The sequence below is a fragment of the Bactrocera dorsalis genome, chromosome 6 (genome assembly GCF_023373825.1).
Source record: "Bactrocera dorsalis isolate Fly_Bdor chromosome 6, ASM2337382v1, whole genome shotgun sequence".
Classification (NCBI taxonomy): Eukaryota; Metazoa; Arthropoda; class Insecta; order Diptera; family Tephritidae; genus Bactrocera; species Bactrocera dorsalis.
In genome coordinates, this window is record NC_064308.1 from 13,144,415 (window position 1) to 13,160,693 (window position 16,279).

Genomic DNA, 16,279 nt, shown 5'->3' on the forward strand with positions numbered 1-16,279 from the left:
ACATACATATGTTCAATATATTTGAAAATAGATATTTAGTATTAGTGGACTGTATATGTGTTTATAGTAAGTACGAGTATTAAATGGTACCTCTTGGCACCAACGCTCATGTTGATTTTTGAACATTCTCTGGGTGGCAAAAGTGACTACTGGATAGGTGCTCGCAGCTTGTGATCCTGTCATGTTCGTCAACTAAGTGACGTACACGATGACTATGCGCCTTTCTGTGTTGAATTAATGACAGTTTGCTCATAACTATTTCTTCAAATTCATTTCAAAGGTATCCTGTCGACTTTTCTTTCACATCGGCGACGCTTTTTTTTGCACCTTAGTATTCTATTCATAATGTGAGTGACATCACAAGATAGATCTTCTATCTCAACATTAAAATATGAATTGTAGTAATGGAGTGTCAATTCGTGGATATTTCTTTCCATGTTGCTTCATAAATTCTTGAGACGGTCTTCGTACAATTCGATTTCAGTTTCGTCTCCAGTATTTATATTTATTCTTGCCTCTGCAATTGTAGATCGAATTTTTTCTGCTCTTTTCTCTATTGCCTGCTCTATGAGGCCTATCATCCTATTTCATCAGTTGGGCTTATTGCCCTTGCTCCTATCTCCATCTCTTTGGATGCGAGTTTCATTTTGAGCTGCTCGACTCGCTTCCTATAATCTTCGACTCTCTTCCCTTTATATTCTAGATTTATGTATTTCCTCAAATCTAATGTCTTCTAGGCGCAGCTTCTTCTCAAAAGTGATCCCTTCTACGCGCAGATCACATTTCCTTTGTAACATGTCCGCAGAGTTCGACATTTTTAACTATTTTTTTGTTAACTGTTTATTCTTTAAAAAAATCGGAGGTAATTGTTTTGGTCGCCTGGTTGACCTTGCCGTTCCTCGCAGTTTTTGCACAGCGTTTAGTTTCGTAATAAAACGGCTTATGTGATCAAATGAATACGCGGGAACATGCACCTGTCATTATTCATTCTAATTTTATTTTTAAATTTGTAAGCCTTATATACTATTTTTGTAGTCTTACTTATCTAATTAAATATATGTACATATGTGTATGGACTGCACACCACATTGGGTTGCTTATAACTGTACAATGCAATACGTGTGTGCAAGTGTGTTATCGCATTCTTTATGTATTATAATATGGTTTTGGATGACTTTCAAGTGCATTGCCTAAATATATATCTTATCAATAGGTTATCGCATATATACATCTTAACCTAAGTAAATATATTTGTATGTTTGTAAATTTGAGTGCATGCGTATTACATATTAATGCATACTAGGGTGGGTCGATTCCGGACTTTTTCGATTCGGGATTTCTAATAGTGCGGAAAAGTTGCCTTAGTACTTCCTGATTCCAATGAAACTTTTTGTTTTGTGATCGGATTGCATCCTCAACCCCAACTCCGGCCTTGAAATTTCGGAAATTCGCCTAAAATCGTGAAATTGCCTACCTAGTGCCTGAAATACGCATCTCATGGCAAAATGTATAAAACAAAAGTTATTTATCACGTCATTTGCTACCGAAATGGTATATGTGATCATGGCCGTAGGACGAACCGTACCCGAGATACGAGCGAAAATGCGGCGCACCATAGCGCAAGGTGAAAATCGGCTTGCGGCCGCACTTCTTGACGTTGATTTCGCCGAGTGCTATCACTCACATTCATTCACCTACGCCAAAGGACAAGTTCGGATAGGTCTCCACACAAATATTTTTTCATCGAGTTCCTTCACTCTTGTCGGTGATTTCGTCGAGTTCTATCACTTAGATTCATTTCCCTGCGCCATACGACACGTCTCCTGGTCTCCACATAAATATTTTTTCATCGAGTTCCTTCACTCTTCTCGTTGATTTTGCCGAGTGCTATCACTTATATTCTCTCAACAGAACACAGAACTCAAAATGTCTGTATCTAAATTTAAATTTAGACAGAAATGTCCTGTGTTTGGCATATATCCGTACAATCTCTCTGAGTCCCAGTTACATACTTACCAAGATGTTCTTTTGTGTTATCAGTTTGAAAGATTTCGTATAGGGCGACTCCGAAGCGACAACTATGAAACTAGGAGTAAAGAGGTTACAGAAATAGTTGCAAAAAAGGTTGAAAATACTTTCAAAAAGTCATCTATTCCGATAGTATCACACACCAGAGTTATAAAAATGCCCACCACATACCATAAGAAATTTCTGACTCTTAAACAAATGTTTTTAAGGAACCCAATAGGTTTGAGCTCTAAAAGAGACGACTTTGTCTCTTCTGCCGGAAAATTATTTGGCATCGCTGCTTGTAAATGCATGTAGTTTTCTTCTTGCACTTGTCCAAAGGAAAGGAAAGGTCCTATCAATGATCAACCATTTCTCTTGGACCAGAGAACCAGAAGAATTGGTTGCATTGGAAGTGTTGATCTACCTGAAACAAAAAAAATTACAAAGAAAAATGAACGTAAAGAAAAGCTTTCAAAACGTCATTCAACATAAACACTTACCAGAAAAGTATCAGCTAGAACACGAGACCATTCAGATCAGCCAGACTCTCAGACAGACGACAACAATGCAGGTGCGTCGCAAATGGATTCTTCCAAAAACGATGCTGATGATGAATTTTCTCTTCCATCCTCTAAAACCAAACAAAACACAAAGCCTTGATTGATTCATCTGCTTTTCTGGATGCCAAAAAAGCAGGTTTGATAACAGAGGATCAGACTAGCTTTGTCACTGACAAATGCAAGATTAGTTCTTGATTACAGTGGGTTGGTTGTCTTCTACAATTCAACGAACTTCCATTTCGTGCTCTTTTCGAACACATAGATGGTGTCTCAAAGAGTCCAAATACATTCTCTGGCGACATAGGTGAACTGCTCCCTGATTGTGAGAAGTTGCCTGTTGTCAAATTTGAAAGTTTCCCATCCTACCAATTACCTTCTTAGGTTATTAATCCGACCCAACTTAGCACATAGCAAGCGTATCTCTATAAAATATCAGAAGCTGTTATTTCCGGTCAATGTTCCTCAGATTTAACGTCGATGCATCCAGATAACATGTGCAAATCTCGCTGGCTCACCTGTGCAAATAAAATTCTGAGATTATATATTTCTACTGACAAACCAACAAAGGAAATAAAGATTTTGGTCAAGTACATACTTACAGTTTACTCACCTTTGTGGTTCTCAATAAGATTCAACAGTTCAAACAAAGATGGCTCGCGCCATCTCTATGCTGCAATCCAAAGGGCGAGATACTTACCTGCTAAACTGCGCAAGGTTGTCGATTCATCCATCCAACAGAATGCTTTCTATGATGACTGACGAACGGATAGAAGTCAGAAAGTTGGCCCTTGACCGTCTTCTGGCAGCCAGAGAAGCAGAGTCTGACACTGTAAATGGAAGGGTTAGATGTAATGAAGTGCCAAAGCTGAATTTCGAAGCTAATAATTATTACGATATGATTAACTGGAAGACTATTACCCTGACTGGTCCACCAGTTCTTTGTTCAGTTTTTAACGAAGAACTCATAAAAGGGCTGTTGGGAGACACTGCAGATGTATGGATATTTAGTGAATTCCCCTCTCACACCGTGGCAGTTGAGAGAACCGTCAAACTGATGACAGAGGCATCTTCTAAAGTTATTGGCTCCCAATCTCGTGATCGTTTTATACGCTCTACACTGAAATCTAGGCAACAAGTGCCAAAGTTTAGTACAAAATCGGATTTTATCAATAAATTTGACACAGATTCAGACTAAAACAAGCCTGACATATGGTTGGTTGGTTGGGTTGGGCTTGGGAGGAACCCGAAGAGCACCTCCACGCGGTGGGTTCTGGGTGACCAATACAGGTTAGCTGAGAGCTGCAACAATTTTCACCTTGCGCTGTGGCGCGCCGCATTTTCGCTCGTATCTCGGGAACGGTTCGTCCTATGGCCATGATCACATATACCATTTCGGTAGCAAATGACGTAACAAATAATTTTTTTTTTATACATTTTGCATTTCAGGCGCTAAGTAGACAATTTCACGATTTTAAGCGAATTTCCGAAATTTCAAGGCCGGAGTTGGGGTTTAAGATGCAATCCGATCTCAAAACAAAAAGTTGCATTGGAATCAGGAAGTACAAAGGCAACTTTTCCGCACTATTAGAAATCCCGAATCGAAAAAAGTCCGGAATCGACCCACCCTGATGCATACGTGCCTCATATATGTATGTATGTGTGTTGCATATAAATTCATATATTTTTATGTGTTTATTTATGTATGTATGGACGTATGTTCAATATATTTGAAAATAGATGTTTAAGATTAGTGGACTGTATACATACATATGTGTTTATAGTATGTATTAAATGGTAATGTAAAGGGATATTCTATGATTGGAGGGCTGCGTCCGCATTTCCTATTATTATATGTTTGATAGGCCGTCTTGAGTCCTAGCGTATTAAATTATTCGGATTCGATATTTTTTTCCTTGTACAAATGTCTTTGATTTCCTTTCTTATAAAAATTTGCTTATGATATTATTCACTTTATTTATTTTGCTCAACATTCACTGGAATAATTTTTTTTTTGGAATTACTTTAAATATTGGGTTGTCAAAAAAGTCTTGCGGTACTTTATTGATTTTTTTTTTATTGAAATTGAAATGAATTTTTGATGACTCATGCCCAGCTCTTGACCGATGCTACGGCTGCTACTATGCCGGTCTCTTTCGACCAATTCAGCGATTTTATCGCAATTTTCGACGACAGGCCTTCCGGAGCATGGCGCATCTTCGACCACCTCTGCACCAGAACGAAAACGTTGAAACCATCGTTGTGCGGTGGAAATGGAAACTGTATCGGGTCCATAAACGGCACAAATTTTATTGGCGGCTTGAGATGCATTTTTGCCTTTATCGTAGTAGTACTGTAAAATATACCGTATTTTCTCTTTAATTTGCTCCATGTTTGCGACGCTATAACTCACGAACGACTCAAAAGAAACGACAATCAATCAAACACGTGTTAACGCGTGAAATGAGCTTTCCAAAAAGGTATAGCATAACCCGATGCGACAAACGAAACTAAAACTACGCGCTTTCAGCGCCAACTAGCGAAAATACCGCAAGACTTTTTTGACAACCATATGTATATAGTAATGTAAGCCTCCATATCGCCTATATAATACATACATATATAGTAATGTAAGCACCCATTTACATATTAATTTACATATTTACATATAACTAATACTACCTTAGTTTTAAGAGAAATAAGAGTAAGAGAACAAGAAGACATTAGAAGAGTAATTAGGATTAAGCTTTAAAATAAGATAGGATAAGTGTAAATGATACGAAAATAAAGAAATGAGTTCTATTACAGACACTAACGAAAGCGTTTGTTTTATTCCGAGAACGTGATTGGCGACGAGGAAAACTTGTTATTAAGAATAATATTTTTGATCAGAGTCAAATTTTAAAATTCTTAATACATATATTTATAAATACGTAATTTTTTTTAAATAAATAGACTTTTGTGTTTGAATAAACGTAAAAAAAAGAAGAAAACAATTGTACCAGTGCTAAAAACAAAACAAAAAAAAAAAAACATTTTTACAAAAAAAAAAAAAACGCTTAAAAAGTGTATAAAAACTAAACATTGTCAAAGCGGTGAAATTAAATAAAATAAGCTTAACAGTTTGTGGGAAGTTACAGGTTTTCTTTAAATTGATAACTTTTATAAAACTTATCAATTCTCTATAATGTGTGGTTGACGGTGACCTCTAGCAATTCCAAGGGCAATCAAGGTGATACCTGGGGAAAGAAACGGGATCCACAAGAAAGACAGCATAAAGATCACGTGATATACGTGACGTGAAAACTCGAAAAAAAACAACGCGAAACGCAACACCTTAAAATAATTAAAAACAAAAAAAAATATGTGAGAAACATTTCTAATTAGCCGCTGAGCGAAAATTTAGTTCTTTAAATCAAACAATCTTTTCGTAAATCGTGCTGAGCAAAACAATGCTTTAATTAAATGAGCAAAGGAGTTGTATATTATAGAAAAAAAGCAATTACAAAATAAAAAACCTATTAATAATAAAATAAATATAAAAAAAAGCCGAACTAAATAAAGAAAAATATAAAACGCGCACATTCGAAAATAAGAGGATTAGAGGAACTCATCGAAAAACACAAACAACAACTAGCAACGGTCATTGTGTCCTCTATGAAGGTCAGATAGTCGCGGTTAAAAGCGGATGACTCTGAATTTGCGACCTCTGTGAAGGTGAAAGGAACTTTAAATCTCTTTGAAACGGTGCCTATAATATTCAAGACGTTTCAAAAGGGTAACACAACAACAAAACTTTTCAGTGCAGCAGAGAAACCATAAAACAAAAGAGAAGTCAAAAACAAAAACAATAATTGTGCATTTATATTTGGCGAAACTAAAATAACAACAACTGTAATCAACTGGAGCTTAATACAGCAGCAACAAACGTCCAGCAAGGCAGCAAGAGTAACAGCAAGGATTTACAAACATATACATAAGTATACACATATGTATATATATATATATACATATATGTAAATATATTTTATTTTATTTATTGGTACTTTCTCTCGTTTCTTCTTTTAACAATATATTAGTTTCCCTTTTACACATACATAAATTGAATTAAATATTTAGCTATGGAAGCGTTACAAATAAGTAGATTTAACCTAGTTTTAACTTGCATAAAAAATATTGAAAGTTTTGACGGCAATGATACTAATCAATTGCCAGATTATATAGATCAGGTTGAAAATATTCTCCCATCTATTCTAGAATTTGATAGTACTAATCAAAATATACTTTTTGGGTATATTAAAAACAAATGTGTTGGCAAAACTAGGGAAGCCATTCACAGGCACTCTAATGTAAATTCGTGGCATATTTTGAAAGAAATTTTAACAAAAAATTTTGGCGAAAAATACAGTAGTAATGACTTAATGGACGAATTAAAAACTTGCAGATTACATGGGACAATTGAAAATTATTATTTTAAAATAAATAAACTGGCTAACAGAATACATAATAGAAATTTAACTCATGGCGACACTACTTATATGACTGAAGAAGTAAACAGAATTTCACTTAAAACTTTTAGGGATCATCTTCCTGAACCAACACGTACTATGATATTCGCCAGAGATCCTGAAACATTAGAAGACGCATTTAAAATTATATTAGGAGCAAAGCATCAAAATTATGCACAGTTTGGACCTGCAAAAAGAGACTATTTGAATACAAATATAAGAACTAACTTTAGCAATAATTATAATAACCAAAACAATTCCTTTCAAAAGAAATCGTTTCATTTTACAAATACGAGTAATAAACATAATCAGCATTTTGAGACCCAACAAAATTTTCCATATCAAAATCCACATTCTAATACAAATTATAATCCATGTAATGATAACCTAGGAAATTCAAATTTTACTAGTCAAACGAAGCGGACCAATTACTCACAAAACACAAATAGAAATAAACCAAATTCCAATAATAATAATTATGATTACCAATTTAGACAGCCGATTTTAAGAAGTCAAAATGAACCAATGGAAATAGGAAATTCGAACGTAAATTTTCCAATAGCAGGCACTCAAAACTTCCATATATAGTAATTAATAATCCTATAAAAAAATTGAAATTTATAATTGATACTGGTGCTGAATTCAGTATAATTAATCCTGGTATATGTCATCCGAATTTGAAGCAAAATGTAAACGTAGTAGCAAAAGCATTAGGTAGAGAGATAATAATTACAAAACTTTGCAAATTTCCCATATTTCGTGAATTTAATATAAAAGATTATAATTGCGAATTTTTAGAATACGCGTTCAATGAAAACTTTGATGGACTTATAGGTAATAATATTTTACAAAATTTAAACTGCATAATAAATATACCTTGTAGACAATTAATTACAAGTAATGCTGTAATAACAATTAAGGTATTCACAAGGTGTCATAGTGTGTCATATCGTCATATTGTCATATTTTTTTATGACTGTCATTCCAACACTGTTGTTGTTTCACATGCAAAATTAAAATATGACTGATACAACACTGCGTGGTATGTTTCTTGAGTTCGCTATTCTATCAGCTGTATTTGTTTACAAATACAACACCGCGTGGTATGTTTCTTGAGTTCGCTATTCTATTAGCTGTATTTGTTTACTTTCTTAGTATTGGCGTTTAAGTGTTTGAAATTAATAAATTTCGTTATTAATATGGAAAGAAACCACGATATTCAGGTAAATTAAGTTGAATATAAGTGAAATATGAAAATATTTTGATGTTTATGTGGTTGCAAATGATTTTATTGCATTGTAAACCAAAACGCCGCCGTTTTAATCCGGCACATATGTAAATGGAATGCGGCAGAAGAAAAAGCGATTGTGGAGTTCCTAATGGCAAATAGAAGTTTCGAGGTTTGTCATTTTAATTAAAAAAAACAAAACAAAGTCAAATAATTTTTTTAAAGAAACCAACGGCTCAAAGATTTTATGGTCGTTTCATCGAAGACACGCAGCTGACGGTAGGATGGAAAGTAGTGTGCGCAAAAGAACGCAATATATTATAACAATTATAACAAAGCAAAGGAGTGGGAAGGGTCGACAGGCGCAGGAAGTATGGAAGGCGACACAATAAAAAGTAAATTCTTTTAAGAAAATTTCTTTTTTTTTTTTAATTTTGACCATTATTTTTTTCTATAGATACTTTAAGAAAAATGTGTTTTTTCTATGAAGAGTTGGACGATATTTTCGGCAGCAGATTAAATTGTTCTGCAGTAGTGGAAGACAGTTTGGTGACGCTGTTAGAAAGCAAGTCCATCGGGAGCAGAATTTGTGGTTGAAGCGGGCAGTTCAGTTGAAGCTGAAGAACTACAAAGTCGCAATGTGTGCACTCGGAGGCAGAAAGGAATATATTCCAAAACTGCCTTGTCAGATATTATGCGGGTTCATGGCGAGATCGCAGAAATAAGGAAGCAAAAGCTTAAGATGGATATTGCAGCAAGGGAAAGGGAAATGTCAATCAAAGAAAAAGAATTAGAGTTAAAAGAAAAAGAAATATAATTAAAAAAAGAGAAATTAATGACAAATTAGAAATTGAAAAAATGAAATTACAAATGCAACAGCTCATGCTGATCAAAAAACTTTCAATAGCTTCGTCTTCTTCGTCACCTGGCAAAGTAAAGTAAATAAATATTTGTATTTAATGAAGAAATGTATGCAAATACTCACTTGATTCAACTCCTAATAGAGCCAATGCATGATTTTCACATAAAGAAGCTATAATTTTATTTTTCTGACTTTCTTGTGGCATTTCTGTCTTCTTAATTTTTCACTATCAGCTGATTAAGTGTAGAAATATGACAAAATATGACATACAACAGTTAAGGGTGCTCACAAGTGTCGTATTTTTTAAGAATATTAAATATGACATAAGACATACAACAAAGCTTGTGAATTGCCTAAATGTGTTTATCTAAAGAGGAAGAAGATTATAATGAATTAGCTTATAAAGATAACTGCTTTTATAATTGCGAAATTGAAAAACCTGATATATTATCTCAAATCCAAACAGATCATCTCGAAAAATATGAAAAGGAAAAATTAACTAATATAATTAAAAAGTATAAACATGTATTTTACAACAAGAACGATAATTTAACTTTTACCAATGAAATAAAGCATAGAATTCTAACGAAGCATGATATGCCAGTGTATTCCAAATTATATAGGTACCCTGAGGTACATAAAGCAGAAGTTAATGACCAGATTGAAAATATGTTAAAACAAAACATAATTAGGCATTCAAGTAGTCCATATAATAGCCCAATATGGATAGTTCCAAAAAAATTAGATTCTTCCAATGAACAAAAATGGCGTATAGTAATTGACTATCGAAAGTTAAACGATATTACTATTGAAGACAGATTTCCTATGCCAAATATTGACGATATCTTCGACAAACTAGGAAAGTGTTTATATTTCTCTACTCTTGATTTAGCCAAGGGATTTCACCAAATAGAAGTACATCCCGATGACATTCCAAAAACATCTTTTTCTACAGCCACTGGGCATTATGAGTTTATGCGTATGCCATTTGGCCTTCGTAATGCGCCGGCTACTTTCCAACGTATGATTAACCATGTATTGAAAGAATACATTGGTTCAATCTGCTTAGTTTATTTAGATGATGTTCTGATTTTTTCAACTAGTATAGAAGAACATTTAGAAGCAATAGACAAAATTTTGAAACGTTTGGGTCAAGCCAATTTGAAATTACAAGTTGACAAGTGCAAATTCCTCTCAAAAGAAACTGAGTTTTTGGGTCATTTAGTAACTGCTGAAGGTATTAAACCAAACCCTAAGAAACTTGAAACCATAGAAAAAATACTATTACCTAAAACACAAAAAGAAATAAAATCATTTTTGGGTATAACTGGGTTTTACAGACATTTTATTAAGGATTACTCCAAAATAGCTCACCATCTCATTAAATACCTCAAACAAGGAATAAAAGTTAATACTTGTGATAAAGATTATATAGCGGCTTTTGAAAAATTAAAAATGTTGCTTAAAAATGATCCTATTCTTATTCATCCCGATTTTAATAAAACTTTTACACTTGTTACTGATGCGAGTAATTTTGCATTAGGAGCCGCACTTATGCAAGGAAATAAAGCAGTTTCTTTTGCCAGCCGTTCTTTAAACGGTCACGAAAAAAATTACAGCACAATTGAAAAGGAGTTATTAGCCATAGTGTGGGCAACGAAATATTTTCGCCCATATCTTTTCGGTCGTAGGTTTGTAATCAAAACAGACCACCGTCCATTAGTTTGGCTTCACAATATAAAAGAACCAAATGCTAAAATCCAAAGATGGAAAATTAAGCTAAATGAGTTCGATTTTGATATTAGTTATATAAAAGGAAAAGAAAACGTAATCGCAGACGGCCTAAGTAGGTTAAATTATGAATCATTAAATAGTGAAATAGTAATTAATCTAAATGAATTATTCGATGAAGATGTTAACACAGTGCATAGCGCAGAAAGCGATGATACTGACTACATTAAAATAACCGAACAACCAATTAATTAATTTAAAAATCAATTATTCATTCAAAATTCAAATACGAATTCTTGTTCAACAAAAATTATGTTCAAAACTAAAATTCGGCACTGCTTAAAAGTAACAAATAATGATGCCCTTTTGAATTTCCTGCGAGAAAAACTACCTGCGAAAGGACTCGCAGTAGTTTATTGCCAAAATATTGAATTATACAAAGAATTCCAATCTTTGTATATTAAATATTTTGCGAGAAACAAAAGCTTAAAGGTGTTAAAAGCACATTCAATCTTAGAAGATATAATTGATAGAGAAAAGCTTTTACAATTAATACAAAATACGCACATTAAAAATAATCATAGAGGTATTAACGAAGTTTATGAAGAATTGAGAAGAGTTTACTACTACCCTAAGTTTCAGAAAGAAATACAAAAATACATTAACAGTTGTGAAATATGTAAACTTGCGAAATTCGATAGGACCCCAATAAAGCATAGCTTTAACATTACATCTACACCAGAAAGGCACAATGATATCGTTCATTTTGATATATGGTATCCACAACGCGGCACGATGTATCTTACAAGCATAGATAAACTTACGAAATACGCAACTGCTTACAACCTGGAAGACAGGACCTGGGTATCGATACTGAAGGCACTCAAGCAGAGAATACAATATTTAGGTAAACCAAAGTTAGTAGTTTTCGACAATGAGCTAGATACTGCTGTAGTTAGGGAATTCTTAAAGGACCAACAGATCAACTTCCACACAACAACAGCTTATTTGAAAACTGGTAATGCGGACGTAGAAAGATTACATGGTACTCTAAACGAACACATTCGACTTTTCAATGCAGATCCTAATAATAAAGATGATATCATGGAAAATGTATATAAAGCAAGAGTAGCATACAACAACACTATTCATAGTACTACCAAATATCGACCAATAGATCTTTTAAATAATATAATTTCACAAGAAGATATATCTAAACTTACCAAAATGGTACATGAGAGAAAATCTAAGAGAATACATGTGTTAAACCAAAAAACTAATAGGGTAGAAACGGACAGTTTTGCAAACAACATTGTAAATAATAATAGAGTAAGCAAATCAAAACCCAAATATAAAAAAATTGTAAATTTTAAGCAAGAAGGAAATTACCTAGTATCCAATAATAAACAATTTAAAAAAATATATAAAACGCAAGTAAAACGAAATATATAAATAATGTTTAGAGAAACATTAAAGTTATTTAAATATTGGATATTTTTTGAATACGCAGGGACTGCTTATTCTGGCCGGGGAGGAGTAATGTAAGCCTCCATATCGCCTATATAATACATACATATATAGTAATGTAAGCACCCATTTACATATTAATTTACATATTTACATATAACTAATACTACCTTAGTTTTAAGAGAAATAAGAGTAAGAGAACAAGAAGACATTAGAAGAGTAATCAGGATTAAGCTTTAAAATAAGATAGGATAAGTGTAAATGATACGAAAATAAAGAAATGAGTTATATTACAGACACTAACGAAAGCGTTTGTTTTATTCCGAGAACGTGATTATATTGGTCCTTTTTTTGGGCTTGTTAGGTATTTGATGGGCCGTCTTGAGTGTTAGCTGATGCATTTTGCAGAGCCGGCGGACGTATTTAATTATTCGGATTCGATATTTTATTCCTTATACAAATTTCATTCTTATGATTTTTTTCTTATAAAAAATTATTTATGATGTTATTCACTGTATTTATTTTGTTTCACAAATGAATATTTTTTTTATTATTTTGGAACTTTTTGTTTTAATATTTTTATGAGCTTATCTTTTAATGCACTATTCGTTTTGTATCTTAGCATAAATATTGCACAATTTAATTTTTCTACCACCTGTTAAACGCACCTCTTCATCCAAGTGAGTGTTAAGTGATGACTTCTTCTTACAATGGATGACCGGATAACGCGAAAAGGTCCCACAAACAAACAAAAGCTTAATTCTATAATACTGTTGTTGCGTGTTTGTCACCGGAGCTGCTCTTTGAAGTAACTTCTTGCTAATCAGCGAAAGTTCGTCAGCGGAAGCTTCTCAGGTTGCATTTTCATAGGGCACCAATTTTGATTATGATGACCGCTTATGTAGCTCGTGAATGTAGCGTCAATTCTAAGTAATTCATATGCTTTGCTCAAGGCGAAACCCAAACCGTATTAGTCAGTAACGTCTTTAATTAATAATAGCAGAAACAGTGAACAACGTAAACCCGCAGCACGAATCAGCTGATATGACCTATCTTATGAGAGCGCAATGTAAATGATTAGCCAACTCCGCTTCCACCGTCCGCTTTACGGTACGATACCGGAGAATTTCCCTCGATTTGGATTTTTCCGGTAGAAACGCATCAGCTGATTGCTCTCCCACAACGCTGGGGTGCCAGTCTCGATATACTGTAGTAATTACAAAAATTGTCTTCAATATGTTTGAAATTTTCTTAAAATAACTCAAAATCAGAGTCGAATGCTATTATGTTTAAATATATAAACTATTTTTAAAAGTTTGATTTCAGATTTGATATTTTACATTATGAAAAAATTTAATTTAAAACATAGATGTGTACAAAACTATGTATACGAGGGCTGTCCGATAAATAACCGACCTAACCATGATGCACGCGACTTTTTCAAAAAATTTTTTTTTTTCTACATAGTCTCCTTGTAACTCCACACACTTCTCCTAGCGATGCTCCCATCTCTGCAACCCTTCCAAATAGTACTTGGCGTCTTTGTCTGCAAAATACGAGTTCGCGAAAGAGATTGCCTCCTCATTTGACGAAAATCTCTGGCCGCCGAGCGCAATTTTAAGTTGAGGAAACAAAAAAAAGTCGCTTGGTGCTAGATCCGGTGAATAAGGTGGATGGTCAAGCAGTTCGAACCGCAATTCGTGGATTTTCGCCATGGCGACTGTTGAGGTGTGAGATGGTGCGTTGTCTTGCTGGAACAAGACTTTCTTTTTTTGCAAATGTGGCCGATTTTTCGAAATTTCTTCCTTTAGCTTGTCCAATAATGATGCGTAGTATGCTCCTGTTATAGTTTTTCCTTTTTCAAGATAGTCGATAAAAATAATTCCATGGCTGTCCCAAAAAACACTCGCCATCACTTTCCCAGCCGAATACACAGCTTTAGGTTTTTTTGGGGCTGGTTCCCCCTTTTCAATCCACTGTTTAGATTGGATTTTTATTTCGGGCGTATAATGATGAATCCAAGTTTTGTCTACAGTTATCAATCGGCGCCAAAACTCGGTCTTATTGCCTCTAAACTGAGCCAACAGAGCGCTGGAAATGTTCATGCGCGCACGTTTGTTGTCTAGCGTAAGCAAACCCGGCACCCAAAGCGCGGACAGCTTTCTCATGCCCAAATCTTGGTTTAATATGTGACAAACAGTTTCTTTTGACATCTTCATAATCTCAGCTATTTCCCTAACTTTAATCCGGCGGTCGTCTAGTACCAATTGATGAACTTTAGCGATGTCATCGTTAGTGGTTACAGTTTTTGGACGCCCAGGACGTTCATCATCTTTAAATTCAGCTGCCCAAAATTTTACGGTGGTAAACGATGGTGCAGAGTCACCATACACAGAGTCCAACTCATCTTTGATTTGTGAAGGCGTATTGCCTTTCAAAAATAAAAATTTAATTACAGCTTGATCTTCAATTTTTTCCATTTTGGGGAAATCACCGAAATAGACTCACAAAAACGACTGTCAACAGATAATTGCGCAAGATAAATTTCTGAAATTTTGGCGAGTAGCTATTATAATATGCACAATTTGAAGTAGAAACTTTTTTTTCAGATGTGCCGCTAGCGTCACGTTGAGGTCGGTTATTTATCGGACAGCCCTCGTATATGCGTATTGAGCCATAGAAACATTGTTCAAATGAAAACAAATAAGGATGGCTTATTTCTACGGGCTGATTTTTCTCGCTACGGGCGGCAACTGAGGAAGAGAGGAGCGGAATTCGCTGTTTCTGCTATAAGACACAAAAACGTCTTGTGCTCTAACCCAAACCAAGCGATGCACAATGCGACGTTTGTTTTTCTGTCTCGCATGGTGTGCATTGAAATAAAACGGAAACATTCGAATATTTGCTGTGTTTAATAAAACATTTAATTTTAAGCAAATTACAAACTACCGCAAAAGCATAACTCCTGCAAAAAATTAGTTATAACATTTTGTCTATGAAAAACAATGGTGCAGCTATAAGCAACGAAACGTGTCATGTCTGTTTCATTCGGTGTGGCTTGCGCCGTAGCTCAGCATGTATTGATCGGCAACAAACACATTTGGTGTGCGTTGGCTGTATGAAAATGCATAAGAAGTTCGACAACAGCTCTTCAAACAAGTCAAAGCTCGAACGTACGTTTTCGTTTAGTCTTGTTCGGTATGGGTTGTCACATATGAAGCTATGATCAGTAGTCGTATGAGACAAAAAAACTGTTTTGACTAACCCGGTGTGGGTTTAGCCTAAATCAGCTTGGGAACGGAATTGAGTTGTATGAAATGTGAGAGTTTCGGGTGTTAATTTGCACACTAAAGCACATTTCTTCTTGCTTATTGGCGTAGACACCGTCATTCCTTTATAATTTCAGTATGATCTGGACATCAGTCACTAGATCACCTCTGAGGTTCTACAAGAGTATGCTCCGGTCTTGAAACCTTCTGTTGGTCGCTTGTAACATTGCGAGATAAGCAGTATGTTATCACTCCACTACGACACGGCACTCCTTGTAGTACCAGCTGTTGCCTTTTGCCTTTTCTGGAAGCCATTGGTTTCATTTGCAGCTGTACTTAAGGAGCTTGAAATTCCGTCTCACAGTTCCTTTATGGCCAGTGTCTGATTAGTGCTCTCAGAGATCAGGAGTGCATGTCGAGTAGAAAATCGCTCGGCTGTCTCTGTGATTGCAGCTACTTGACGTCTAGCGTAGCTTGCGTCTATCATAACATGATCAATCTGGTTGGTGGCTTTTCAATCCGGAGACAGTCTGGTAGCTTGATTAATGGTCTTTCGCTTGAATCTAAAGACAACCATATTTCATTTTCATATCAGCCTCAATTTATTTGGGGATGTTCCCTGCTGTTAAAGGCACGTAAGGGCACGC

The 16,279-nt window shown here is 34.8% G+C and overlaps 1 protein-coding gene across 2 annotated transcripts; it reads left to right on the top strand.

Annotated features, from left to right (window-relative positions):
• The first annotated feature begins 561 nt into the window (after nucleotides 1–561).
• LOC125779152 (probable cyclin-dependent serine/threonine-protein kinase DDB_G0292550) lies at nucleotides 562–9,376 on the top strand. Of its 2 annotated transcripts, XM_049459795.1 has the most exons (3): nucleotides 562–8,475; nucleotides 8,529–8,698; nucleotides 8,761–9,376. In XM_049459795.1, exon 1 carries the CDS (start codon nucleotides 6,689–6,691, stop codon nucleotides 7,661–7,663), a length of 975 nt encoding a protein of 324 aa, XP_049315752.1. In that variant the 5' UTR covers nucleotides 562–6,688; the 3' UTR covers nucleotides 7,664–8,475; nucleotides 8,529–8,698; nucleotides 8,761–9,376. The 2 variants fall into 2 exon arrangements, with proteins under 2 accessions (XP_049315752.1, XP_049315751.1); XM_049459794.1 differs by having other exon boundaries at nucleotides 562–8,698.
• Nucleotides 9,377–16,279: the final 6,903 nt, after the last annotated feature.